The following is a 26,640-nucleotide window of genomic DNA, read 5'->3' on the forward strand; positions in this document are numbered from 1 at the left end:
TTTAATTAGTTATTGTTAATTTGACTAGGCACTGTAATGGTATTATGGTCACTGTAAATTATATGTTAGAGATAAAAGTAAGCACCACCCATCTTTCCTGCAGGGAAGCAGGGGACTGGACGGTTATCAAGGCCCTGACGGACCCGCAGGACCCAAGGTGAGCTCAGTTTTCACTTGGGTGGCTTTTGTTTCTTCCCTTTGCGTGGTGTTCTGATCACCTCCCATTCACCCTGTTGGAGAAGGAGGTATCCTCCATCCCATGTCATACAAGACAGCCAGACACACAACACCCAGCACTGGAGAGATGAGATGGACACTGGTTTATTAGTCACACCTATCCCAGCCACGGGGAAAAGCATGCTGCCTGCCATGCAGGGCCACGTGGAGGTTGCCCTTGGGAGCTGCACGTGGGAGCAGAGTGAACCAGCAGGCCTGCATGAGGCTGACTTTGTAGTAACAAGAGGATGGAGTGCCCCAGTTCCCCAAGGAGGATGTGACTGACTTGTTTGAATAATTCCATGGGCTGGCGCGGAGGTGAAGCCCAGTGGGCTGAGGACCAGGTGGGGTTCAGCTGCTCCAGCTGGTAGGGGAACCAGCCATGTGGGGAGCCTTTCCTGCTGGGCAGAGGGGCATATCAAGTGACCTCATAGTTAGGCCTTTGGGGCCTGTGAGCCTCAGAGACATCAAGGCGGCACCTGGGATTGTAGATCTCACAGTCCGGGTGGTGTCCTGTCAGGGCGTGGTTGCATCACCCCCGGTGACCCTGACAAGGCTCGTATACCAACATCCACGTGGAATAGTCTTCACCACGGAAGGCAGCCTGCTCACCACTTCCCGCGTTTGACAAGAGTTTCAAAATGAGATTGGAACCCACCCCCCTTGTTCTCTCTTGTGTCTGGCCGGCGGCTGGGATGCCCAGACTTACCACCTATATAGCGTAGTGGAGATGGTGCCCAGGCGCAGTCTGTGGCTTGATTACTCAGAAGAGCTGCTCTGCTGAGCAGATGGTCCACATTCAGCCTTACTCTTTGGAAATACACATATTGTCCAAAACTCCAAAAGGCTGGTCTCACGTCTTCCGTTTTCCTCTTTTCTTTCTCCAGGGAGAAGTGGGTGACCGAGGCCTGCCGGGACCACCTGCATACTCCCCTCATCCTTCCCTAGGGAAAGGTGTGTATGTGTTTACATGACACACATGTTCTCTTCTGTTACGGACATGGAGTCATGAACTTGCAGAAGAAATTTTCTAAGCAAAACAAAACAAAGCAAAAAAAAAAAAAAAAAACATGTTTGGAATATAGGCTTTGGAGAATCTCCGTCTCACATACACCTACCCTCGCAGCTCCAATGTGGTATCACAGAGAGACCCTCATTTTTCCTCTGCCTGAGATAGTGCTCCGCACTTTCCAGGTGAGACCCCTCCACTGGGAAATTCTTTCATTCCTGCATACCTCGTGCGGGTTCTGGTTTTCCCATCTGCAGTATCGTTGAAGGAACCCAGTCCTTCTGCACATTGGGCCTCCATGGCAGCAGTCCCAACCACCTTCCCCCACTTCTGCTCCAAATGCACCAAGATGCTGACGCCCCTCTGCTCGCCGGTCCGAAGCCCGGAATTGATGATAATCCATAATCTGTAAACGGTCACGTCCTTTTAAACATCAAGGAACTAAACCCCCAGATATTTGCACGTGAGCCACAACCCGGGAAGATGCTCCCGCTGTCATAGTTGAGCCCTGAGTGGGAATGAAGGGTTCAGCAGGTGCTGCAGCTAATGCTCATCTTGTTGTTTTAGCTCAGCCTTCCAAATTGGCAAGATCAGAGTGAAATAGGATTCTAATTCTGTGATTAGAGCAGTGGTCTCTAAACCTTTTGGAATGTGCATCCTTCTAGGTTAAAAAAAATATTTTCAGCATCCCTCAAATGTATGTTTATTTGTGAATAGTATATCCATGTTATAGGGGTTCCATGAGGGTGGGGATTTCCCCCCGTGTGGTTCACTGCTGCATCCCCAGTATCTAGAACAGCACTGGGCACACAGTAGGCGCTCAATACATATAGACCTGAATGACTGAATGATGTTCATGCTAAAACATAGTCATCACACAGGGGTTTTAAAGGGTGAGATGTTTTAAAAATAAAGATGCTTTGATGTTTTCTTCCTGTGCCCAGTAGATCATCTGGCTCAGCCCTCTCATATATGTCCTGGGGTCAAGGACTCACTGTCCTGCTCAGGTGTGAACCATCTGTCGGTTTAATAACTACTTGTGCACGTCTTCATCCAACGTTGGTGAGAACATAGAACAGAGCAGGGCCAAGAACAAGGCTGGGGGGAGCCCTTGGAGATTACTCTCCAGATTGACGTTGAACAATTGAGTCTGTTTCGGATCCACGCTCAACACCTGGGATCCACCTCACATAGAGCCGGGTTTGCCTCCTTGTCTGAGGAGTCCAGCCTGCCTGGCAAGCAGAAACCCCACAAAAAGGAGCATGAGGTGGGCTTACTGTTAGTGATTTTGGTAAAATGGAAATGTGGTCTTTGAGGCTTTGGAATCGTAATTTTTAAAGTTAGCGTTGGTTATGTCTGCTTTGTATTCGTCAAAAACATCACTGCCTGGGAGCCCAGAATTGAGTTAGCTGCCCTGTTCACCACCCGGAATTCCTGGAACCCACTCTGGGAGGGCGGGTGGTTGTAAATGGGTGTTTTCCCCACGTGCAGAGTTAGAGATGCCACAGCTGCACTCCTTGCCACCTGAAGGCCTTCCTGCATTACTGGTGAGCTGCAGTCTTAACCGAGCTGCAGTCCAGAGCTCCTTAGAGGGAGAGGTTGACTAATGAGCAGATTCCCTCAGGGAAAAGAGGAAAATAAAGGTGTCTTTCACAAAGTAGCATTGCAGGAGCTTGTCAAAATGAAAAAGCATAGGGGAGGCTTTGTATTTAATAAAGAAGGATTGCAAGGTAACTGAAAATAAAAGTAATCTTGCTCTTCTTCCAAACAAATGGGAAGGTCTGCAGTTTTTATTTTGTCTCTTTTGATTCAGTCACAATGGCTAACATTTACATAGTGCTTACTGGGTGCCAGGCAATGATCTAAGCTGTTCTGATTGCACTTGTCTGTTGATTTCCTCCTCCTAACAACCAAGCCTATGAGATGGGGACCGATCTTAGCCCTATTTTGCTGATGGAGAAATTGAGGCACAGGAAAGTTAAGTCACTTGCCCAGGGTCACATCTGTCATCAGTGGAGGAGCAAGACTCAGACCCAAGCCACCTGGTTCCAGAGCCCCGCCCTCCGCCCCCACCCCGCCCTCCTCAGCCCCCCCACCGCCCTCCACAGGGACCTGAACCCCAGCGCAGGCGCAGCGGACTCACATTTTCCACTCCTCAAGTGTACAAGTCAACTACGATGCCCAGCAAAATCCCCTCCTTATTTTAAGGACTTTCTTTTGAGATTAAAAATTAGAGATCACGTACAGAGTGCTGGCTTTCCTAACAATTACTAATATCTGCCTGGGAAAATATCATATTGTCTTCTCTTTTCTCTCACTTTTCCCAATTATGTTGCAGAAAAATGTGTTATACAGTATAGTGTTGCTATTTATTCAGCCGAAGAATGTAGTGAAGCCACTTTGCGTTTGTTGATTTAGGGAGAAGGTTTGTAAGAGCTTTCACATATGTTATTCACCCAGCAAACAGCCATGAACATGAACAGCCGCTCCAGGCGGAGCTGGGGCTCGGGAGGAGAGGTTCAAGGAGAGCCAGCCCCTCCTTGCCCCTTCCCCCTGGCATGGTGCCTGGTGCGTGAGAAGATCCCTGATCAGATATTTCCTTCCTTATCCACGCTGTAGACTCAGCTCTTATCCAGCCTGAATTCTCACAGCTCCTGTTCACCTGTACCACAACTCCAGCCCAGTCTGGCTAAGCGCCCCCAGCTCTGTGCTTCCAGTCTGGCTCATCTCCCTTCTGTCTGCCCTTCCCTCGGCGGTCCTCTGTGCTCTCCCTCTCCTGTCTCCAAACTCCACTGTGTCTGACACTCAGCTGTCAGTTACCTTCTCCACGAAACCTGAGTGCCTATAGGCCCAATGCTTCACCTCTATAAAGTTGGGGCTATGATACTATCCATGCTGCTTGGCTTTACGGGAACCAGATAGATGTAAGGTATTTAACGCTGAGCCTAGTGCACAGCAACAGTTCAAAAATATTATCTACTTCTATTATTTTTATTCTCTATGGTCCCTCAATACCAGATTTTTCCCCAAAATAATCTTCCCCTTCTTTGAAACCGCTCTGTATCCTTTTGGCATTTTGTGCCTCTCCATTGTTTTGTGATATTTGCAGGAATCTTGTGTCATCTCTATTTGATCAGGAATGAGCTCCTTGAAAACAGGGCCCGCCATATATGTGGACCCCCACCACGCTTCACACAATGTACAGTGAAGCAGTAAAAACGTGTCCAATGAAAACGTGAGCATCTGTCACAAGTCCTAGACAGCAGTTCTGTTCTTATTGTGGGGTCTGTCTCGGTTCCAGGTGCCAGAGGTGACCCAGGATTCCCGGGGGCCTACGGGGAGCCAGGAAGCCGGGGTGATCGGGGAGACCCCGGCCTGCCAGGCCTCCCTGGCGCGTCCGTCGGAGATGAAGGTAATGTGGTTCCCTGGGATAAAAACTAAGACCTAAGCACACCCCATCAGGTCTTCACTCGTGCTGGTCCTTACTGACTTCACAGTTCTGTCAGGTTGGCGCCTTTCTCTAGACCAGGCTTAGCAGCCCCCATGGGTCTCACCACATGTTGTGGGTGTCTTCACAGACCATTGTGCCCATCACGGTAACCCCAACTAGGTTAGATTACGCCGCTGATGAGTAACTGGCACGATTCTGTCGGGAGGCTGGGAAGAGCATGGCCGTCATCAGTTGCTAAGTGCTGATAGCAACTCTCAGGCCATTATTTGGGGGCAAAGAGAGGGGCATTCTTAAAGTGAAAAAATGGTAGTGGAATATACCACTGACATCCACCCCTTAAGTGACTGACTGGACTATGAATCCACTGTCCTGCTGGTGGCCTCCTGTGGACAGGAATGCCAGCACAGCTGCTCAGTGTCAGAAGTCTCATGCTGCTGGGGGTTGCTGTTGGATTTCAGATGAGAAGAGAGGCTTACCGGGTGAAATGGGACCCAAAGGCCTCGCAGGAGACCCGGGCCTCCCTGCGCTATACCCTGGCCCACCAGGAGCTGACGGAAGGCCAGGGCTCCGAGGACCCCCAGGGCCTGCTGGACCACCTGGACCAGATGGTAAGTGGAGAGAAACTCGAGGGAGGTTCATTCCAGTGTGCAGACAAGGAAGGCTGACCCAGCCAGATTTTCCCTTGGGTTTTTCTGCTAAATCATTCCATGAACTAATGCAGTAGACGGTGGGTTAGGATGTAGCAGGAGCTCTGGGTGCAAACGGAAAAAGCTGGTGATGGAAGAAGGGCAAAGCCTGGCATGCCTGTACCGACAATCCCATGCATATTACACAGTAAGGGTGGGCTGTGTGGCTCCAGTGAGATCAGTCCCTCAGCGAAAAATCTGAGAGAGGCAGTCTGGAAGCAGATGAGAGCCGAAAGCTGTCGGGTGTCTGCGATAAGTTCCAGACACCTTCTTCCAGGGTGGAGGCCTCACCCTTGACCTATAGCCTCTCTCTGTTTAACCAATAATTTTAAGCAGACTTGATAATCTGGCGTCTCAGCCCATTCAGAGCCAAAGCTATACCTGAACAGGTGACAATAGTTGATGACAAGAAGAGATGGCTGCTCTACCTGTAAAAGGAAGTGGCAGCCGTCGGCCGAGGCCAAGGTGGATGGCCGCCATGAAAGTCTATACACTAGGCGAGCATGAGAGTCTGGACCCACGTGCTACCTAGAGGGCATCAACAGGTCACAGCACAAAGTGGTAGTTCCAGTTTCCCGTGTTACCGTGGCTCATCTTTCAGTTGAGAATGTTCTAAGGAGGCAGGAAAATGTGCACTCTGTGTCTTTGAGTTTGCCCTCAAAAACGGTTACTCTTTTCAGCTTCCAAGTTGAAAGAGTTATGTTTTAGACATTGTAAAATCTCCTAATGGGAACATTTCATCCTCTCAAGAGATTGGATAAATGAGGCATTGGAAGAAAATATGAGGTCACAGTTTCTTTCTATGTGACGTGGGCCACATCTAGCAGCCTCTTCTTTTCAAAATATTTGACTTTAGATTCTCTGACATCACTCTTGATAATCTCTTGCAGCTTCCTGATGAAGAAGGGCATCATTTTGCTAATGGATAGTGTTTGATCTCAGTTAAAGGGCAAATCCATGCTTGAATTTCTTTGGAAGCTACTTTTTTGCCATCTCTGGAAGGAAGACCATTGGAGGCGTTAGAAGCATGTCTGTACAGGCTTCTTCCATTGAAAAATCAGCTCTCACTTCTCTGATTCCATTTTTGTATTCTACAGTAAATTTTTAAGTTAATATGGTTCTACTTTTCCAATTTTCTTTCAACTGGAAAAACCGGATTCTCACATTCTTTAGAAAGTTTTTAGGTACAGATATTTCCCTGTAATTTGCCAAATAGTTTGAGCAGTGTTATCTTTAATATTTTTTATTATCCTGGAAGTAACATTTATTACTGTGACATCTGGGATAATGGCTAAGTTTCTCTGAGCATCATATTTCCTAAGTAAATGGTATCTGTTGAGTTTTCCTTTTTTGGCAACAGAACATGATGTGTTAAAAGTAAAAGCATGATTCCATTTTGATAAAGACACAAACATATGTCATCTTGCTTTATAAATCTTGCTTGATAAATCTATGATTTACTAGCATAAGTCATCTGTAAACAAATTAATTTTTGGTCCATGTTGTAGACTAAAGGGGGAATTTACAAGATAGACGGAATGGTATCAGATAAATTTTATCAATTTAAAATTTTAAAAGCACACAACTTAAGTTCTCCTTGAAATATTTATTTTACCCTGTGAGACACGTTGTTTCCAAATCACTTTTTTAAAAGCAATCTCTTGTATAAAAAGTAGCCAACTATAATGGCCTTTGAAAACATTTTTGTGTATAGTCATAATTTACTATCAATGACCTTGAGTCCCACAGAGTTCTTCGACTTTTCCCCCGTAGTGAAATTGTTGGATTCTTTTCTTGTTAACTGCATTTTATCCTGTTTTATGTGCTGCTACTGATGAAAACCAGAATTTTTAGTCTTTTGCAGTTCCAACAAAATCAAACCGTGAAGTCAGTTTTCTTTCGGAGCTAAGTGTTTTGCTTCCTCCTAGTTCCAGCCCAGTTAACTGAGTCGAGTGTTGAGGCAGTTCTCTTGTGTTCTAGAGTAAGTCACATGCTGCCTGGTGTGTTATGGCCATCGGCCTCTTCAGGAAAGGCGTGTTGAAAACACCCAGGAGGCCCCCGCTGTGCTGTAAGGCTTGTTTGACGTTATTAATTTATTAGCTAAAGAGAAAACACCCTAGGCGAGAGGAAGGACGGCACCTTAAGATGGTCACGCAGGGCTTTTTGACTAGATTTGCAGCCGCTCTAAGGAACACCGGCGATCTCCTTGTCTCGCATTTACAATGCCGACATCCCCTACGTATCCGTGATTAAATACTACCTGTGATCCTGCACTTCTCCTAACACATGGGGAGAACTTGGAGATGAAATAAAGCCCGTGGGGTCACCACTGGGCTGAAATGCTCCTGACCCGGTCACCAGGGACCCACGGAGCCGCATCCTGAGGTGCCATTTTGCCCCCTCAGCAGCCTCTCAGCCGCACAGGTGGGAGTGGCATCCCCTCGTTCACACATTCTCCTCTTGGCCTTCCATGACGCCCCGCTGTCTTTGCCTCTTATTATCTCACTAGCCATTCTTTTTGAGGCTCCCTGGCTGACTCTTCCTTCTTCTTCTTCCTCTACCCATCCAGTGATGCTGGAGTTCCTTGAAGTGCAGTCTTGGCCCCTCTCTCTGTATTCTCTCCCTAGGTAGACCCCTCCGTTCCCGTGAATTTAGATACGAGCTACATGCCAGCACTCCCTCATTGTGTCTCTAGCCCAGTTTCGTTTTCTGAGCTCCAGACATCTCAAACTGTGTGTCCTGAATTGAACTCTGGACCTCCTGCTCCCCAAGTCCTGCCCAACATGCCCCTCTCCTGGACCTCGCCCATCTGCACAAACCCAGGAGCTCAGGCCAGAGCTCATCCGCACACTGAATCCATCGCCAAGGCCTGGAGATCTGCCTCTTGAATCTTGAATCTGTCCGTTGCTCTTCATTTCGCTGCCTTTGTCGGAATCGAAGCCACCACAGTGTCTCACGCTTAGTCAGCTGAAATAGCCAGCCCACTCTTGACCATCTTACATTTTTCTCCCTCCAGCCAATTGTCTACACAGCCAGCGGGTCCTTTTTACATGTAAATTAGACTGTGTAACTTCCCTCCTCAAAACCCTTTAATGGCTTCCTGTTGGCCTTGGGATAAAATCCAAACCCCGGTCCTCACCACATGGCTGCGGTGATCTCCTCCACCTCCCCTCACGCCTCCCCCTGCAATTCCTGCCTTTCCTCTTGCCTCAGGGACTTTTAGACTGGCTTATCTTCTCTCTGGAGCATTCCCTCTGCCCCCTCCCTGGCTGGCTCTCTTTCATTCTTTAGTTAAGGGTCACTTCCTCAGAAAGGACTTTTCTGATGCCCTCTCCCCAGTTGTAAACGGGCTTCTCCCCATTACTTCCTCTGAGTGCTCCTGTTCTCAGCACTGGCCATCATTTGAAATTCTGTGTTGGTGTGTTTACCAAGGTGTGTCTGATGTGTCTCCACGTCTGAACTGTAAACTCCGTGAGGGTCTCTCAGTTTTGTTTCCAACTGTATACACAGCACCTGGCACACTGCTGAGCTAGCATAGGTGCTGGACAAATGTTTGATGAATGAATGGATAGATGAATGAATGCAGGAGAGATTATGTTACAGGTGTAGTGAGATTATGTTACATGTGTAGTGAGAACAGATCCCATGGGACGGTAGTCGCTGCCACCTTTCCACAAAGATTTATGGTTACCTAGCAGCATCCTGACATTCAGATCTGGTGTCATTTTCCCAAGCAGGTAACAAAAGCTTTAAAATCCAGTGTTTTCCTCTCCTTCCTGCCTCCTTAGTCACCTCAATCTCTCCCCATCTCAGGTACCATGAGGTAGGTATGGCAGCATGAAGTTTAGTTCATTTGGGGGAGTTTTATTGGATCCGTGGAGCTATGAGCACTTTAGGGTTTGCAGTGAAGGAACGGGTCCGGGAGACAGTCCGTCCCGAGTCCATGCTCAGAGGAGTGTTTCCTGGACACGTGCAGCCCCAGTCCTGCCACAAGGTGGCGCTCCTCTCGAGTGCTACATGGAGAGTTTTGCAGGCTTTTAGAGTGTATTTCTTACGCCTTTGCCCGGATGTCCCTGCTTGGAGTTACCAGAGCCCTGCAGATGGTGGCAGGACTTCTGAAGTACCCTGATCCTAGTTATGGGGGCGAGGGTCGGGAGGGGGGAGGTGAGCACACAGAAATCAGATGGGTCACAAGTGACTACATTAATTACACGAACACGTGTGTGCATGTGTGTGCACGTGTGTACGTGTGTGCACCCAAAGGAGGGGAAAAGGACAGAGTGCGGGGTATAGTGTGTGTCTGGGGGAGGTATGCACATGTGTGCACCCCTTCGAGGAGAGCACAGAATAGGGAACGGAGTTCATTTTAATACCTTGTTTTGTTTTGTTTTTGTCTTTTGGAGAACCGGAGTTGTGGTTGACTTAGAACCCAAGGCTTTGGCACAGAGGGAAAACATGTGGTTGAAAAATCAAAACCTTTCTTTGGACTCAATATTTATCACAAGTAAAGATGTTTTTCTCGGGGCTGGCCCAGTGATGCAAGCAGTTAAGTGCGCACGCTCCGCTGCGGCGGCCCGGGGTTCGCCAGTTCGGATCCCGGGCGCGCACCGACGCACCACTTGGCAAGCCATGCTGTGGCGGCGTCCCATATAAAGTGGAGGAGGATGGGCACAGATGTTAGCCCAGGGCCAGTCTTCCTCAGCAAAAAGAGGGGGATTGGCATCGGATGTTAGCTCAGGGCTGGTCCTCCTCATACACACACAAAAAAATAAGTTTTTCTCTAGACTTTAACGGAAAACTAAATTCGTAGGCTCTCACATCTTTCCGTCCTGGAAAGCTGTGGCCACCAAACAGTGTCCGTGTCTTCTGACGAGGAGTGTCAGTGTGGAATTGGAGCATGGGGGTCATTGTCACTCCATGTTGGGAGACTTAGCTGAAAACTTTCCAACACTGGGTTGGCCGAGACGTGGGGTCCTCTGTGCTGTTCTAACGTGCCCGTGCCTGTGTGTCTTCTCCTTAGGTTTCCTTTTCGGCCTTAAAGGAGCAAGAGGGACGGCGGGCTTCCCCGGGGCTTCTGGTTTCCCTGGGGCTCGTGGACAGAAAGGATGGAAAGGTAAGCACATGCGGGAAGGATGGAGAAGGCTGGGGAGACAACCTGGCCCCGAGTCCACCTCACCCTCTTCACTGTTCTCAAGTGAAAATGACCCTCCGTTTCCCCATCGGCCCCGCCCCGTGGACAGCACCCTGGAACTGAGGCCGTGGCGCCCAGGGCGTCTGCTGTGCACCCGGCACGCAGTTGCCCACCCTCCTCTGTCCTCGGTCCGCCGTCTCCGTCAGTGAATTTCAGGGAGCGCAGAGCCCAGTACAGGACAAAAACGATGAGCAGCGATTTCTTAGGCTGAATTCAATGACTCATCCAAGTGCTCAGCTCCAAGGCCGTGTAGCCAAGGGCTGCTTCCATGGCGGTTGCTTGTGTAGTAATCATCTTGATTGATCATAAAGATGACTCTCTTGAGTTAGAGGTCAGCTGGTGGGCTCCATCCATGGCAGGTGCTTGTGGAGTGATCCCCTGGCTGACCCAGCAGGACCCCTTGAGTTAGGGGTCAGCTGGTGGGCTCCGTCCATGGGGGGTACTTGTGGAGTGATCCCCTGGCTGACCCACCAGGACCCCCTGAGTTAGAGGTCAGCTGGTGGGCTCCGTCCATGGTGGGTACTTGTGGAGTGATCCCCTGGCTGACCCACCAGGACCCCCTGAGTTAGGGGTCAGCTGGTGGGCTCCGTCCATGGTGGGTACTTGTCGAATGATCACCTGGCTGACCCACCAGGACCCCCTGAGTTGGGGATCAGCTAGCGGCAAGGAGGCTGACTCAGAGGAGTGAGGTGACCTGCCCAGCAGCTCGCTCCCACTTGGTGGTAGAGGGGCAGTTGGAACCAGCTGTCCTTGCTATCCCCTTCCCTCTGCATCTGGGGAACACCGCCCCTAGCTCAATGCCCCTTCCTGGGAAGGGCCTGCCCGGGTGGCCCCTTCTCTATGAGGTTGTCAGGTCCACTGTGACACCTGCTCAGCTCTCCCATCCCTGAGCGTGAGTAGCACGTTCTGGCATTTAACCACACCCAGACCTTTCTGGTGCATCAGCACGCCGGGGTGGATGGGGCCGACTGCAGGAGTCAGACGTCTGTGGAAGAGCCAGGGAGAGTGTTTATATGCTTCACGAATAAATAACGCGTCCCTCCCTCTCACTCACATGGCAGGTGAAGCTGGAGACTGTAAATGCCCAGAGGGTGATGAGTTCGTCAAGGGTCTGCCGGGGCTGCCAGGACCCAAGGGCTTTCCGGGCATCAGTGGGGAGCCAGGGAAGAAAGGCGGCCAAGGAGATCCCGGCCAGCACGGCATCCCTGGGTTCCCAGGCTTCAAGGTGAGACCAGCTCTGTCACAAAGCCGGTGAGACGTCCTTGATGCTTATCCCCATTCTTTCATTCCCGGCTTTTATTTATTGAATTAACACAGCTTTAGACCAGCAACACGCGTGCACCCAATGCTCCGCTCAAAAAAGCCACGTCCTCCAAGAGGAACCTTGAAAACCTTTACTGGTGGGAATGTGAAATGGTGCAACTGCTGTGAGAAACAGTTTGATGGTTCCTCAAAAAGTTAAACATAGAGTTACCATAGGACCCAGAAAGTCCACTCCTACTCATAGACCTAAGAGAAATGAAAACACACATATACAAGATCTTGTACACAAATGTTCGTAGCAGTATTAATAACAATAGCCAAAATGTCCGTCAACTGATGAATGAATGAACAAAACATGGTCTACCCATACGATGGAATAGTATTCAGCCATAAAAAGGAATGAAGTTCTGATACATGCTACAATGCAGATGAACCTTGAAAATCTTATGCTTAGTGAAATAAAACAGACACAAAAGAACAGATATTATATGATGCCATTTGTAGGAAGTGTCCACAACAGGCAAATCTAGAGACAGGAGGCAGATTGGTGGTTGCCAGGTGCTGGGGGAAGGGGGGAAGGGAGAAGGACTATTTAGTAAGTATGGGGTTTCTTTTTGGAGAGATGAAAAGTTCTGGAATTAGATAATAGTGATGGTTGCACAACCTTGTGAAAATACTAAAAACCACTGAATTTTTTTGCTTTAAAATGATGAATTTTATGGTATATGAACATCTCAAAAAGAACTTCTATCATTTTGAATGTAAAGCATCTTATTGAGCATTCATATTGAGTATAGAACTGATTCAGCATTTTATGAAGGCTCCATTAACACAATAAAAAGTGAAACTTCCAAGTAAATCATAAATTTACTTTGGATGAAAGTATGAAATTCCCTGCCCATGAATTCCCTGTGGATATCAGCTAAGTGGACTTTATTTCACGCCGTATGAAAAGGTCATCTGGAGGAGATCTTTCTTCCGTGACAGGTTTTAAATAACCAATGATTTCACAGCAAATTTCAGATGAAAGCAAAAAATATATACTTTTTATTTATTTTCTACTTAAAAAGAGAACTGCAGCAGATTTAGAAAGTGAAAAGCTATCATTTTATGTATTCAGCAATAGAGGAAAAATTGCTCAGGACTCTTGGCCAGCGACAATTAGAAAAATCTGGCTCCACGACACGGGGCAGGAGAATTGCAGCCACGCGGAGCTGCTGGTGCAGAAGGTGTGACTAGAGTTGCTTCATGGAACGGGAGCTTCGCAGGTGAAGTGAGATCCAAAGCACCTCTCTGCTCCAAGCCCCAGGGTTTCTCAGACAATAAATACATCATGGGCCGCGTAACAATGCTTCAGTCAACAACAGACCCCGTATACGACGACGGTGGTCCCATGAGATTAGTACCACAGAGCCTAGGTGTGCAGTAGGCTACACCCTCTAGGTTTGTGTACCAACACTCTGTCATGTTCACACAACGAGGAAACCGCCTAACAACGTGTTTCTCAGAGCGTGTCCCTGTCATTAAACGATGCATGACTGTAGTTTTATCCAACTAAAAAGAGTAGGTGCTACATTTTATCCTAGTTTAAAAAATGACACTGTCTCCAAATCATGGCTGTCTAAGCATGAGAAAGTGTATGTAGTGAGAATTGCAAACTTAATAATGGCAAAACTGGTAAGATCTTCAGTTGTTTATAAAATGACTAAATGCATCCTAGAAGCCAGCCGGCTCCCATGTTGTGCACCTGGAATGTCTAATATCTTCCTAGAGCACATGCTTTCCCCAGCTGTGTTAGGCACGCCCACAGCACTTCTGTTCCAACACTTGGTGCTGCGTTTGTTGTCTTGCATTTACTGATATGTTTATGTGCCCGGCAACCCCACAGCAGTGGGAATGCCTGAGAGGGTTTTCTGCTTTTTCACATCTGCGAGAGTTTGGCAGAGTGCTTGAATGATGGGAGTTGGTCAGTAAATGAATTCATCCACCCATCTGCCCAACACCTATTTCTGGAGCACCATCTGTGTGCCAAACACTGTCCTGGATACTGAAGGAATGTCGCCCTTTTCTGCAAAGAACTAAATCAATGCATCAAGTATCTGTGGAATTTTTTAGGAGAAAGGAACTCATAATCACTTGTAACATTCCATTTAATTAAACCAACACGAAAAGTTCCCGTATTCTTGCAATAACAACCAAGATTTGCCAAAAACTAGCGTATCACACATATTAAAATGCATCCTGAATCGTTAACCTGCTCATTTCTGCTGGTTGCAAGACTTAAACTAGATTTTACAGCCTCAAATGTGAGTGTCCCTGCATAAGCTTGTCTCTGAGTGTGTTTTTTTCCAAGCTTAATTTCAGTTTGGAAGACAAGCTGTCAATGAAATACTCTTTGTAGTTCTCAACATCGAGTGACAGATTTCCATCCTGTGTACATGGGAGCTGATTACCTGCCCGGGTTCTGAATAATTGTAGTTAGAGTTAGCAACCTTGTGGTTTACATCATTGTTCCTCCAAAGTCCGTGAACTTATGAATCCCTGGGACTTTGCTGAAATGCAGATTCTGATTAAGTTGCCTCGGGGGGGCCTGAGGTTCTGCGTTTCTCACAAGCTCCCGGGAGAGGCTGATGCTACTGGTCCCCGGACCACACTTTGAGGAGCGAGGTTCTGGTTTTCACTGTCCAGTTGTGTGTGGCGACTTCCATTAAGTTTTAATTATTTAAAGTTAAGAGTTCAGTTCCTCAGTCCTGCTGGCCGCATTCAGGTGCTCAATAGCCACTTGCGATTGGTGACCTCTGTACTGGACAGCCGGATCTGAAGCATCCCCAGCACTGCAGGAAGTCCTTTGGACAGTGCTGGGCTTCATGACCCTCAAGTTGTATGCTCGGAAAATTGTCATCTTCTCAGATGTCCTTAACAGTATGAAGGAGGAAGACATTTTGTGCTTGTTTCCACAGGGAGCCCCTGGTGGCATTGGACCTCCTGGGCCCAAAGGAGTGAAGGGAGATTCTAGAACAGTAACCACCAAAGGTCAGTCTTCCATGGCCAAGCAATTCTTGTGTGTCTGTCTGTGGCTGCACTGTATGAGTAGACTCACGCTGCAAATCCTTTCCCAGGTGAGAGGGGACAACCAGGTGTCCCAGGTGTGCCTGGCTTGAAAGGCGACGACGGCATCCAGGGACGTGACGGGCTCGATGGATTCCCAGGCCTTCCAGGCCCTCCTGTGAGTAGCCACGTGTGTGGGAAGGCTCAGGCCTCATCCTGACCAGTCATGTCCTTACACAGTTGAGAAGTGAATGGTGCTGGCACTGCACTAAATCTACCCAGTGCAACCCATTTGACTTTAATGAGCAGAAACCATATTTTTTTAGGAAACAGTGAGTTAGGCTGGAAGCCAAGCACAACGTGAACATTTGAAAGTCAACGAGTAAGCAAATAGTCCTCCTGGTGTAACATAGAATGAGAGCCTCCCAAATCGAAGGTTCTAAGATAGGTGGCTGCTGTTCTCCTCTGTTATTAAGAGCCCACAGCAAACCCACCGTGTCTGAGTCCCAGTCTGGTGGCTTTGTCGGCATGCGTGCTCCTTCCTTGCTTGCTGGAATATCTAAGCTATGAACGTAAACACCCGCCTTGAGAAACCTCGGTGAGCACCCCCGGAACGCTCCCCAGTGGTCGTCTTCATCGTCATCACTGCCCCCATCTAAGTTTGCTGCCCCGGTCGTTTGATCTCTGCAGCAGCCTGGGAAATGGAAAGTCCTGTCCTTATTATGGCACCCATGTTAAAGAAGCCAGAATGCAGAGGCTGTGTGGTTTGATCAGGGCCATACAAATACAGAGAGCTTGGTCCCTAATCAGTGATCATCCCACTACCTCATGCCATTTGAAATGGAGGAGAGTAACCTCAATGGACAGCAGCCTTTCACTTCCCAAAAGCTGCTCCCTACTTGCCGCCGGAATATCCTGGTCTCATTCACGGCTTGGGCTTGGGCTTGGGCGGGTGGGCTGGGACTTATCTGCATGGCTGTTGTACCAGCTCGTCCAGATACGCTCAGCACAAAGCGGGGGCCCCTGGTTTGCCTGTGACCCTGCCCACATCATTCCTCCTACCCTCCCGATTCTCAGAGCCCCCTCCCCTTTTATCACGCCCCCACCCACCACAGGTCCCGCACCTGCTTAGTAGTTTCATCACCTGGACGTGGTGTTGCTGAGTACTCCCTCCTCCCTGCTTTTCTGATCCTGTTGTCTCTCTCTATTTCTAATGAGCACAGTACTCTTTCCTTCTTGTCCAAAGTAAAGACTTGCTTTCCTTTAACAAGGCATTAGCCCTTGGGAATAGTAGATGTGTCACAAATGCCTAGTCATCGCAATAATGTGTGCCTGCTCCCCTGAATCCAAATCTGTGCCTAACCATTCTCATGCAGAATCCTTCCTGTGAATGAAAGTCTGAATGAGGCAGGGCACTAGTGTTTGCAAAGAGAAAAATAAATATTCAAACAGATCTGTACGCCTTCCAGAACTACCTTCTATTTTGTTGCTCATGATTGTTGTAAAACCTGTCCTGATTTCTGCGCTTTGGTTAGACCATGACTGTAGGTTCATGTGAATCCCTGCTGTCTGTCTGCTCTGTGTACGTGGCACAGAATTCAGGGGAATGAGGAAAGGGAACTGGGATGTGGTTGTCTTTGAGGTTTACACATCCCTTAAGAGATCAACCGAATTTTCTCACAGGGTGATGGCATCAAAGGCCCCCAAGGGGACACAGGTCACCCAGGAGTGCCTGGCACAAAGGGCATTCCGGGCGAAAGGGGCCCCCCAGGATTGGGCCTGCCAGGCCCCAAAGGCGAGCATGGTTTCCCCGGAGATGCCGGCTTACCTGGCCCCCCAGGCTTCCCCGGTCCTCCTGGCCTCCCCGGCTCTCCAGGACTAATAGGTATGGAGGAATCCTCTCTGTTATCTTTCAAAGCCACAAGACACTGTTTGTGCTTCAACATCTGCTGTTCTTCTTTGGCGATACATAAATTCCCCGGGGGGTCACACGAGAATGCTGTCTGTGTTGCACCATCGGTTCTTGGCACGTACAAACGACACTCAGCCACGGGGTGTTCCAGGCCCACCAGCCTCCTCTCACCACTTGGAACACGGGGCCTCTCCCTCTAGTGCTGAAGCCATGGGGGCTCCGCACGGAAGTTCAGAAGGGCCTTGGATCCCCTGCCCAAGGATCCACCAGGCCGCCCACACACCCATGGATAGGTCAGTAACTTCCAGGTGTGCCAAGATTGCCTCACTCTCTCATTGTGCCTTGCTCCCAGATTGTGATACAGGTGTGAAAAGGCCCATCGGAGGTGACGGACAGGAGACCATCCCACTAGGTACGGTAATGAAGATCGTTGGCTTTAAAACTTTTGGTTTATAAAGTATGTGACTCACCAACAACTGCTGTGAGCTCCTGCAGTGTGCACGGAGCTGCAGTGAGAGAGAGAAATATGTGCAAAACTTGGAGCTGGAAGCCCATCTGCTTCAGCTTCGAGTCAAAGGGGAGGAAGGTATAATACATGTGGGGTCACCAAGGTTTCCTACCGATGTAAGCCCAGCTGCACCAATTTACGTTGGTGAGAACTCAACATGTGAGTGTTTTCTCACTTAAAATATATGCACGTATACATCTCTTTGTCCATATGTGTGTAAAGAGCAGCTGAGAATTATTTGCTTGTTGTATAGGGTGAAGAGTGAGTCTGGATACATGCCGGAAGAGAAGGATTTGGTCTAGTGATCCAGGCATGCTAGAAAGAGCAAGGACTGACAGAGAAGAGGAGAATATGTAGGTGACCCTGAGCCAAGGCTCAGTGGTGGGCAGGAAGAGAAAGGAGACTCCAGAAGCTGACCTGGCTGGCATCGGAGAGGTGAAGTGGGAAGCCAGGGAGAGAGATGAGTCCAGGATATGAAGGGAACGCCAACCTCGGTCAGGATTTTGAAGAGATAAGCAAAGAGGATGTGTTTTGCACAGTTACCGGGGTTAGTGGAACATTTGGATGGTAGCAGGTCACGCATGGCAGTTGAAAGCTTGGGGGTAATTCTCAAGATAAAAGTCAGGGCCAGAGAATCAGCATCAGCGTCTGTGGGTCGCCTGCAGGAGGTGTGGGAAGGCATCAGGCACTCAGGGTGAGGGTGCAGAGCCAGAGGGGCAAGCCCAAAGCTTTCAGAGAACTTGCCAATTGTGCAGGTGTGGCGAGGCGCCCGGGTGGGAGGCTCTGCGGGCTGGAGGCCGTGTGCCCCGAAGATATCCAGTTCCTTTCTTCTTATGACCTGGGCTGGCCGGTTTGCACCCCTGTATCTCTAGTGTGGCAGAGGAGGCCATTAAGTCAGGCTAAGATAGGAGCCCAGCCAAGTCCCAGGCAAACAGACAAAGGACATCTCGAAGGATTGCTGTGCCTGCAAGGGGGCTCTCTCATACAAAGGCCAGACAACAAAATCCTTCTTCTTGCATGTCACTGCCCTTGGCCACGCCAACCAGAAGTGGCTACCACCCGAGTTTCATTTTGCACAGCTCATAGCAGCTCATCACTGTGGCTAATTCTGAAAGTATGCAGAGTCACAAAGGAGAAGCCAAAGAATTCCTTTTGAGATCAAAAGCTTTCTCCATCCACTCGTGGGCATTTCCAGACAAAGAGGCATTCACACTGACTAACTGGGGAGGACACAGATTAACTGAGTTGTGCCGAGGTATTCTCCTAAAGGAGAGGATGAATCATTGCCAGCACAGTGCTAATTTTTATTTGACTGGACTTACTTCATTTGCATTTTATATTAATATTCTGATTTCATTACACATTGAAAATTAAACTTTTATTTATATCAGAATCAAGATTAATTAAATCATTAAATTATTCTGATCGTAAAATGGTAGCCAATTTTCATAGCTGGTGCTTTCAACCTTGGCAGTGCCGAGAGCCATGAGACTTGATATTAAAGATTGAGCTCATGTGTTTTCCTCTCTCTTCCCAGGTTGTGTTGGAGGGCCCAAGGGATCACCAGGCCCACCGGGACCCCCAGGCCCCACAGGTAATGTGCCCCAGTAATCTAGGGAGCACTTCTAGCCTTCCTCTGTGCATCTTCAGTTTTCTTCTCCCCTTTTTGTACCTCTTTCCTCTGCCCTCACCTTCCTCCCTAGCCCAGACGTCACCATGTGCCGCCATTTTGGCACTCTACCTCAGACTGTGGTAGCTTCTCCAGGAAGCAGATTTTACACATCACTGTAGAAAAATGTTTGTGGTCATTGACACTTAGTTGAACCCCAGGCGAAAAGAAAATTCCTGCCACACAGAACTCAGCCTCAGCTGTGGTGCACACCTTGGTGAACACCCAAAGAGCATCAGAGACTGACACATGTTATAAGACCGGAAAGGAGGCTTATCTCTGAGTATTTTTCTTTTATCCCTTTGTGTCCCAAGATATATGGGAAGAACCTATGGGAGAGGATTGTTTCGTTTGGATTTTGAGGGAGGAAAACAGAAATAAACAACGCTGGGAATTTGTCTCTATAGTCTAGAAGGAGCTGGGCTTTTCTTTGCTGACACAGACCAATTGCTCCAACTCAAGAGCCCATGTGAAATAAGTAAGGTTTCTTGTAGCAGATCCAGTGTCTAGAGGTGTCCGTGCGCCCACTCGTGGCATGGCGTCTCCAGAGATAACAGACGGGCCTGGGTGGCCATAGCCACTCAGCGCTGCGCAGATGTCTGTCGGTCATCCCAGGACGGCCGAGTTCTCGGACAGCAGCAGTCCATGGGGGTCAGCCGAGGGGATCGTCCTTGTGATTTTCCTCCTCTGACGGTCAGGGCAAGGGAAAGCGCCTCCATCACCCTCTGAGGAAGTCACTCAAATAATTCGGGGTTGAGAGCATGAGACGTGCAGCCGGAGCCTGCCTTGGGGTCTGGTTCTACCGCTAATTAGCAGTGGGGCCTTGAGCATCTCACTTATTCCTTCTGGAACTTAGTCTCCTCACCTATCCAGTAGGAATACTGCAGGTGTTCTAGACTCTTCCTGCTTTGCAAATGATGTCGTTAACACTGCCCATGATATTGTGGGTGGCGTCCTAGGTAAACTGTAAAGTGCTAAGCCTGTGTGAGACAAAATTACAAAAGAGTGTTGACTTATTGTCTGCATCCCAGACCTTAAAGGCATCTTCCAGGCGCACAGTGATAGCAGGATCTGGGGACAACAGGACGAAATGCGCAGTGTCATTTGCACCGTGAAGCAGTGCTAACGGTCCCCATATTGTCTTCTGAGAACTGAGCATGCGTCTTCCTCACTCCATTATCCATGGGGTGCTTTGTGGCCTTCTGCATGCTCCAGCTCTGGAGAGGTCTGTCCGCCATGGCTTCCAGCTCAGGCACTAATGCAGCAGTCCCCCAAATGGTGACAACTCCAGGGGGAGAGGCCCTGTGTGGGTTGTTCAGAGACACAATGGGACAGGTTTCAGTGCAACTGGGTGAAGCAGGGCCCAAAATATACATGAATCGGGTGTGAGCAGTTGGGTGGACTTGCAAAAAATTATCTGTAGTGCTTCCCACACATAATGATCTCATGGGAGTGACGTAGCCCACACATAATGATCTCATGGGAGTGACGTAGCCTATGACCCTGAAGTACAGTAGAGTTCAGGGCCAGCACGTTGATGTTTTGTGTCCTGTTTTCAATTTTCACTAAAACTTCTCTTAGGCCTGACTGGGGTTTCCTTCCAGAAACTGACTTACGAGCTTGTGTCCTGTTTTCAATTTTAACCAGAACTTCTCTTAGGCCTGACTGGGGTTTCCTTCCAGAAGCTGACTTACAAGCTGAGCTCATCTTCACTTCAGAACAACCTGAAAAATGAACTCTTTTCTTTATTTTACCTAACTGTCGAACTTCATATTCATGTGGGACTTGGTTGATGCAAAGCCATTCATAGTTCTAGATTCACAAGCATATTGGAATTCTGAGGAGTGTATTCCTGGACATCTGAGTTTGACCGAACTCCTGTTCCACCACCAGAGCTGTAATCTTAGGAAAGTTCAGTCCTGTGTGAGAGAGAGCATCCTTTGGCTCTGACTGCTCCCTCCTCATCGCCCCCAGTCAAGTATAAGGGTCTGTTTAAAATCATTTAATTACAGTGGGAGATGATGGTCCATGGGGACCATTTTGTCTACAGGAAATTTTGCATAATCTCTGCATTTACTTGCAGTGTGAGTAGGAGTGGAGCTTACGTTGCTCCAGCGGGTTTTCCCAAGGCCAGCCGTGCCTCCACAGGACCCTCGGTGAATGGGGTCCCGCAGCGAGAGCTGGTGGGTGCCACACACAGCCCCCTCTCTCCCCGGCCCTGGGGAAGGGCTTCCGAGAGTCTCTCTCGACCCTTTTCTGCAGCCACATAAAAAAATATGGAAAACTCCACGTTGCTGGATTTGGCCCCTTCTACATGACAGCAAAGCAGCAGCCCCACCTAATGGCTTGCAGGACATTTCTAAAGGGACAGTAGCCCGGAAAGAGTGGAATCCCTCGTGTACCTACTCACCTCTCCACCCAGCTCTGCCTGCCCCCGCCCTGTGCACTGGCCTGCACGCTGCAGAGAGGGGGCTGCTGTCCGCACGGCTGCTGTTTACGGGGAGTTCCATGACTGCTGAGGCATCTGGCTGCCTGCGAGAGGCAGGTGTGCTGGCTGTGGTTTCTGAGAGCCTCAGATGAAGGCAGTCTCTGCGCCTCAGAGCAGACAGGCACAGAGACACCTGGAAACATGTCTTGCGTTTGCTTCCCCTATGAAAAGGTTCAGATCAAAGACATCCGATAGATTAGGAGTTATGGCATTTTGCTGATCTGAAGTTTTGTTTTGTTTGTCTAAGTCATTCATTACAAGTAATATAAGTAAACATTTCTCAAATCTGACTAGATTGGCTCTGGGTGAAGGATACGGGAAACTTTCAAGAAAGTTCTTGTTAAAAATGCTTAAGTTACTGTAAATGTTTGCAGAATGCAATGAAAGAGGTTGAATGAAGGCTGATAGAGCTGGAGGAGACTGTCACGGCCTTCTAGCACCTTGCTACTGAAAACGCGGTCCTCATAGAAACGCTGGTGCAGTCCAACTACCGAATATAAAGATGGGAAATCTGCCTGCCAGAGATGGCAAATGACCTGCCTGGGTCGCACTGGTTAGTGCGCAGCTGGTTAGTGAGGAGCAGGACACACACCCATATCCCTCTGCCCCCGCTAAGGCTGTTCCCATTGCTCTTCCAATACCAATTCCCCACAGACCGCCTGAAGAATTTTTCCTGGATGTTCTAGAAGAAAGCAAGAAGGTCCTGGTGGGTGGAGCTCAGTTCCCGTGAGATCAGTACCAAGGATGCTTCTCCGTTCTGGCTGACTTTGTTCCAGATGCAAATGTCAGACATTCTCAAGTGCACGCTGAGGCCCTGACCCGGGCTCCCATGGTCTGCGTCATCGTTCCTGCCAATCTGAGCATCTCAGGGTGTGACTCACTTCCTCGCACTGAGACAGCGAGACAGACACGTGTGGCACAGGGTGCCCACACCCCAGTTCTCCACCCCTCATTTTTCCTAATTTTTGTTTCACCGTCCAGGTCCCCTCAGCATGCCCCCCTCCTGAAAAACCAACATCAGTATGTGACTCAGCTGGGACATATTTCCTGTGGGCTTTAGGGGTTGTACAGAATTCAGCCAGGCAGGGCGACCACAATCCTAGTATTTGGGTAGTCATCTCATTTGAAAACTACATTTTTATTCAGACCAAGAGGTCAGGACTGTAAATATTGGCACAGGTAATCGAGATGGAGCCGTATGTCAACAAGATGGAGGCACCACACCTGGGTAAACCGGGCAAGGCTAACTACTTTGGGAGTAGAAATTTCCAGAAGGGGGAACATAAGAGGGAGCGATTTCTTAATATGGTCACACTTACATTCGAAATCTGAGCAAAGACTTAGGAACATATTTATCTTACTTTTCGGTCGTTTTATTTAAAAAGAGGTAGGAAGAGGAAAAGAGAAGAGGAAGGAGCAGAATTCTGGAAGATTCTAGTGAATCCTGTCAGGCCTGCCCCTCTCCGAGCCCAGAGCTCCCCAATGTCGGGTGAAGGGCAGGGAGGGCTCAGAAGCACCAGGAATGCTGAAATCTGGCCCGAAAATCTGACTTCAGTGCGTGTCCTCAGCTGGGTGTGTGGGAACAGAACAGAGCAGTTGGAGATGATGTGAGGCGGACCTAATCCGACTTAACAGGACGGGGTGGCACCCAGACACCAGTGTTCTTTCAGAAGCTCCAAGAGAGTCTAGTGTGAGTGCAGAAGGGCATCCGAGGGGCCACAGGCAGGGGGCTGAGAACCACCCGCCACTCCGAGGGCTGGCCAGACCTCTAGACGCGGAGCAGGCCTGAACTCCGTGCGTGCAGGGACCACACAGCGCCTCTCAGCTCGAAGGGGAGGAGGGCGAGTGCCCTGCAGATGAGAGTCTTTCTGGTTCGTTCTCGTGGTCCCTGCAGTCAGGCTTTCAGTGAAGCGGGAAGCGGTGTCTTGTTTCTGGAGTGCTGCTCTCAGTCCTCCTCTTCCTGGACTGAATGTCACGATGAGACCCTCTCAGGCCTTGTCCTAGGAATCATGATAAAGGGTCTACTCGGCTCAAGCAAGTCTGTGGAGCTTTCGATCTTGTGTCTCTTGACATTGACTCTGGACCTGATGGAGACAGAGTCAAATACGAGGAATTTTTCCCAACAATACTGTGTTTAGGAACCTGGGCTTAGTGTCAGTTTGCAAACCTGGCTTCATGCAAGAACCTCCTACAGGAGTCTCTGATGGTCAGAGACGACCAGAGGCCCACACACCCAGAACGGAGACGTAATCTGAGGCCTGGTCACTGCAAAGGTCTCAGAAGTCTGGGTCTGGGTGTCTCGGGCTCCAGGCCGTCGTCCTGCACAGAGCTCCCCTGTGGCTGAGAGCCCCTATCTAGCTTTCTGTCTGACTCTTCTCTGTCACTTCTGCCGTCCACATACCCACTTTCCACGGAGGGAGGGGCAGGTGTGTGTCACACAGCATCCCCTTCCCGAAGAAAAGCTGGGAATGTGGATGAAAAAGTATGGAGTTCAGTTCTGTGGCGTTGGTGAGGGACACGAGCCTTCTGATGATAGGAACATTTATGGATCTCACGCACTGAGCAAGCACCGCTCAGATAGTTGACGAGAATCATCTCATTTAGTCCTCACAGTACCCTGTGAAATAGGCATTATTATTATTCCCATTTGCAGACGAGGAAACTGAGGCACAGAGAGGTTCAGAAACTTGCCCAGGTAGGAGAGGTAAAGCCAAGACTCACTAGGCCTTCTGAGCCCCTTATTAGTACCCTGTGCAATCTTAACGTTGAGCCTGATGTTTAAAACTGGAAATCATTCTGTAAGCCCAGAGGTGCTGTTTTAGTTGTAATCTTCAGCTCCAGGGTTTCTGTTTGGGTTTTTTTTTTATGGTTTCTATTTCTTGGTTGAACTTCTCATGTTGCTCGTGTGTTGTTTTCCTGATTTTGTTTGGGCTTCTGTCTGTGTTCTCTTGTAGTAACCAAGCTTCTTTTGGACAATTATTTTGAATTCTCAGTCAGACAGTTTTTAGATCTCCCACTCCTTCCAGGGTGGTTACTGGAGCTTTATGAGTTTTCTTTGGTGGGTCTTGTTTCCCTGGTTCTTCCTGATCCTGGCATCCCTGGGTTTGGTGTGTGTGCATTTGAAGAAGCGTCACCTCTTCCGGTCTCTACTGGCTGGCTTCAGCAGGGAAAGACTTTCACCAGTCAGCCCCGCCTGGGATTCTGGGAGAGCCAGCTGGCGGCGTCCACTGGTGGGTGGGGCCTGCTGCGGGGGTCTGCAGGGTCCACGGTCAGGTGTAGCCGACTGTCAGAGGTGCTGTTTTAGGGTTGACTTCCTCTGGCCTCATCATTTCCCAGTTTCATAAGAGAGCACGTTAAGTCAGGTGCCAAACTTGGTCATCTCCCATTCATCTACTCCTGGTGTTTCCTCGTGGGGCTCTGACGTGTGCTGTGGTTTCTTCGGGTTGTTTAGGTGCCAAAGGCCTCAGAGGGATACCAGGATTCTCAGGAGCTGACGGAGCCCCAGGGCTGAAGGGACTCCCAGGAGATCCAGGACGTGAGGGATTCCCAGGACCCCCAGGTAAGTCGGGGTGGGACCCCCACTCAGCCCTTTGGATTCGGGAAATGACTGTGTGTGCATATGATTGGGTGTCCCAGGTCTATTGTCTTTTGATGGTCAGAAACTTTTTTTGGTAAATACTCAACGATGACTTTGTTGTTGTCCTTGGGAGACTAACAATCCCTGGCTTTTTCACTACTAGTGTGCTGCGGTTCTGCAGCACATACTACAGATCGTGCAGGAAAATAGAGATAAGTGTGCAGAAAGATTCTTCCCTGGTTGATAGTATGCATTCTGAGGGCCACATAATGTTGTGCTCTTCTGAGATTATCATTAAAGACACAAAGAGCCTTATCATCAGCTCCCAGCCTGCTCATCACTCACCAGCCACCACACACAAAGCATACCACGCACAGAACAGCTGTGTTTCTGCTTTTCACCATAACGCCTATGTACCCTTCAGTTTGCAGCTAGCCTGAGTAAACAGTTTGAACCATCCCATCTACGCTTGACACAGCAAAGAATTATGGAGGCCGTTTAGTGGCTAAAACAGCTAAAGCCGTTTACCTGTGTATGGAGGAAAATGAATGCATTTCCAGTAATGAGCTGTGATGAGAAGTAGGGAGTACCTGCTCAGGTGTCACCATGCTCTATAATACAGTTCATTGTCCCCAAACACAGGTGTCCCTTTGTGGTTCTGGCTCAAATGGTGTGAGTGAGCATGGGTGCATTTCTTGGTGTGCAGAGGCACCACCTTCTGGGATTGTATTATCTAGATGAAACCGTAGAAGTCATTAAGGCCACCCAAGGCCAAACATCCCCCTGCAGGATGCAGGTCAGGTGTTCTCCTAGCCTCTACTGGAATCACTCTCATCACCCAGCCCCTGGGAAACATTGAATCCCTCCTATTTCTGGAAAGTTCTTCCTTGGTTGGAATGAAACCTGCCTCCCCGTCAGTTCTCACTCTGTTGTCCCTCCAGCCAGTGGTTCCACTTCTGCACAACCAGCCCTCACACCCATCAGGAGACAGGGCCACATCTCCCCGTAGACATGTCTTGAACAGGCAGAACTGACCTCAGGAATGAAACTTTCTTTTTAGGCCATAATCTCCATGCCCATAGAATTCTGACCATCCATCTATGACCGCCCTCCAGCTTCTCAGCATTCCTTTCACACTGGGCTCCTGAAAAGGAACAGATGTTCCACATGTCTAGACTATCACACAAAACAGTGGGACAGTTGTGTCCTTAGATTTAGACCCTTAGCAAATATTTCAGCAAAAGTTAATTGAATTTTGCCTGTTCGCTGTCCTACACTTGGACAATTGTTTTAATCCTAAATGTACCGTTTGTATCAGTAGGATAGATTTTCTTCCTGGACTCAGTGTTCCAGCCCGTACACATTGTTGCAAACCTTGATCTTGTTGCCTTTTATATGATGCATCTCTCCGGGTTTTGCAAAATTGGGAGGCATGCTCCCCGTGTCTTTTATCAAAGAGTTGGTAAAAACCCTGCATTAGAGAGAGCAGAGGCAAGTTTTCATGCCGCCACACCAGAGGATCAGACTGTATCATTTTGTTGCCCTGCTGGGAGCACCTGAATGTTTAGCAGTTATCGTATTGTCACTCTGGTGATGTCACGTATACTAAAGTTAAGTGGGAA

General features: G+C 48.9%; 1 protein-coding gene across 3 annotated transcripts in view; it reads left to right on the forward strand.

Moving 5' to 3' along the window:
• The window catches only part of COL4A2 (collagen type IV alpha 2 chain), a 188,893-nt gene that overhangs the window by 130,917 nt on the left and 31,336 nt on the right, over positions 1 to 26,640 (forward strand). For all 3 annotated transcript variants that reach the window (XM_058548477.1, XM_058548476.1, XM_058548474.1), the window contains exons 17-28: positions 104 to 157; positions 1,104 to 1,170; positions 4,527 to 4,637; positions 5,135 to 5,284; positions 10,383 to 10,475; positions 11,615 to 11,778; positions 14,777 to 14,849; positions 14,936 to 15,042; positions 16,548 to 16,749; positions 17,129 to 17,188; positions 18,822 to 18,878; positions 24,893 to 25,000. In XM_058548477.1, the coding sequence (XP_058404460.1) occupies positions 104 to 157; positions 1,104 to 1,170; positions 4,527 to 4,637; positions 5,135 to 5,284; positions 10,383 to 10,475; positions 11,615 to 11,778; positions 14,777 to 14,849; positions 14,936 to 15,042; positions 16,548 to 16,749; positions 17,129 to 17,188; positions 18,822 to 18,878; positions 24,893 to 25,000 (1,246 nt within the window). The remainder of the gene's footprint in view (positions 1 to 103; positions 158 to 1,103; positions 1,171 to 4,526; positions 4,638 to 5,134; positions 5,285 to 10,382; positions 10,476 to 11,614; positions 11,779 to 14,776; positions 14,850 to 14,935; positions 15,043 to 16,547; positions 16,750 to 17,128; positions 17,189 to 18,821; positions 18,879 to 24,892; positions 25,001 to 26,640) is intronic.

The sequence above is a fragment of the Diceros bicornis genome, chromosome 9, assembly GCF_020826845.1.
Source record: "Diceros bicornis minor isolate mBicDic1 chromosome 9, mDicBic1.mat.cur, whole genome shotgun sequence".
NCBI classification, from domain to species: Eukaryota; Metazoa; Chordata; class Mammalia; order Perissodactyla; family Rhinocerotidae; genus Diceros; species Diceros bicornis.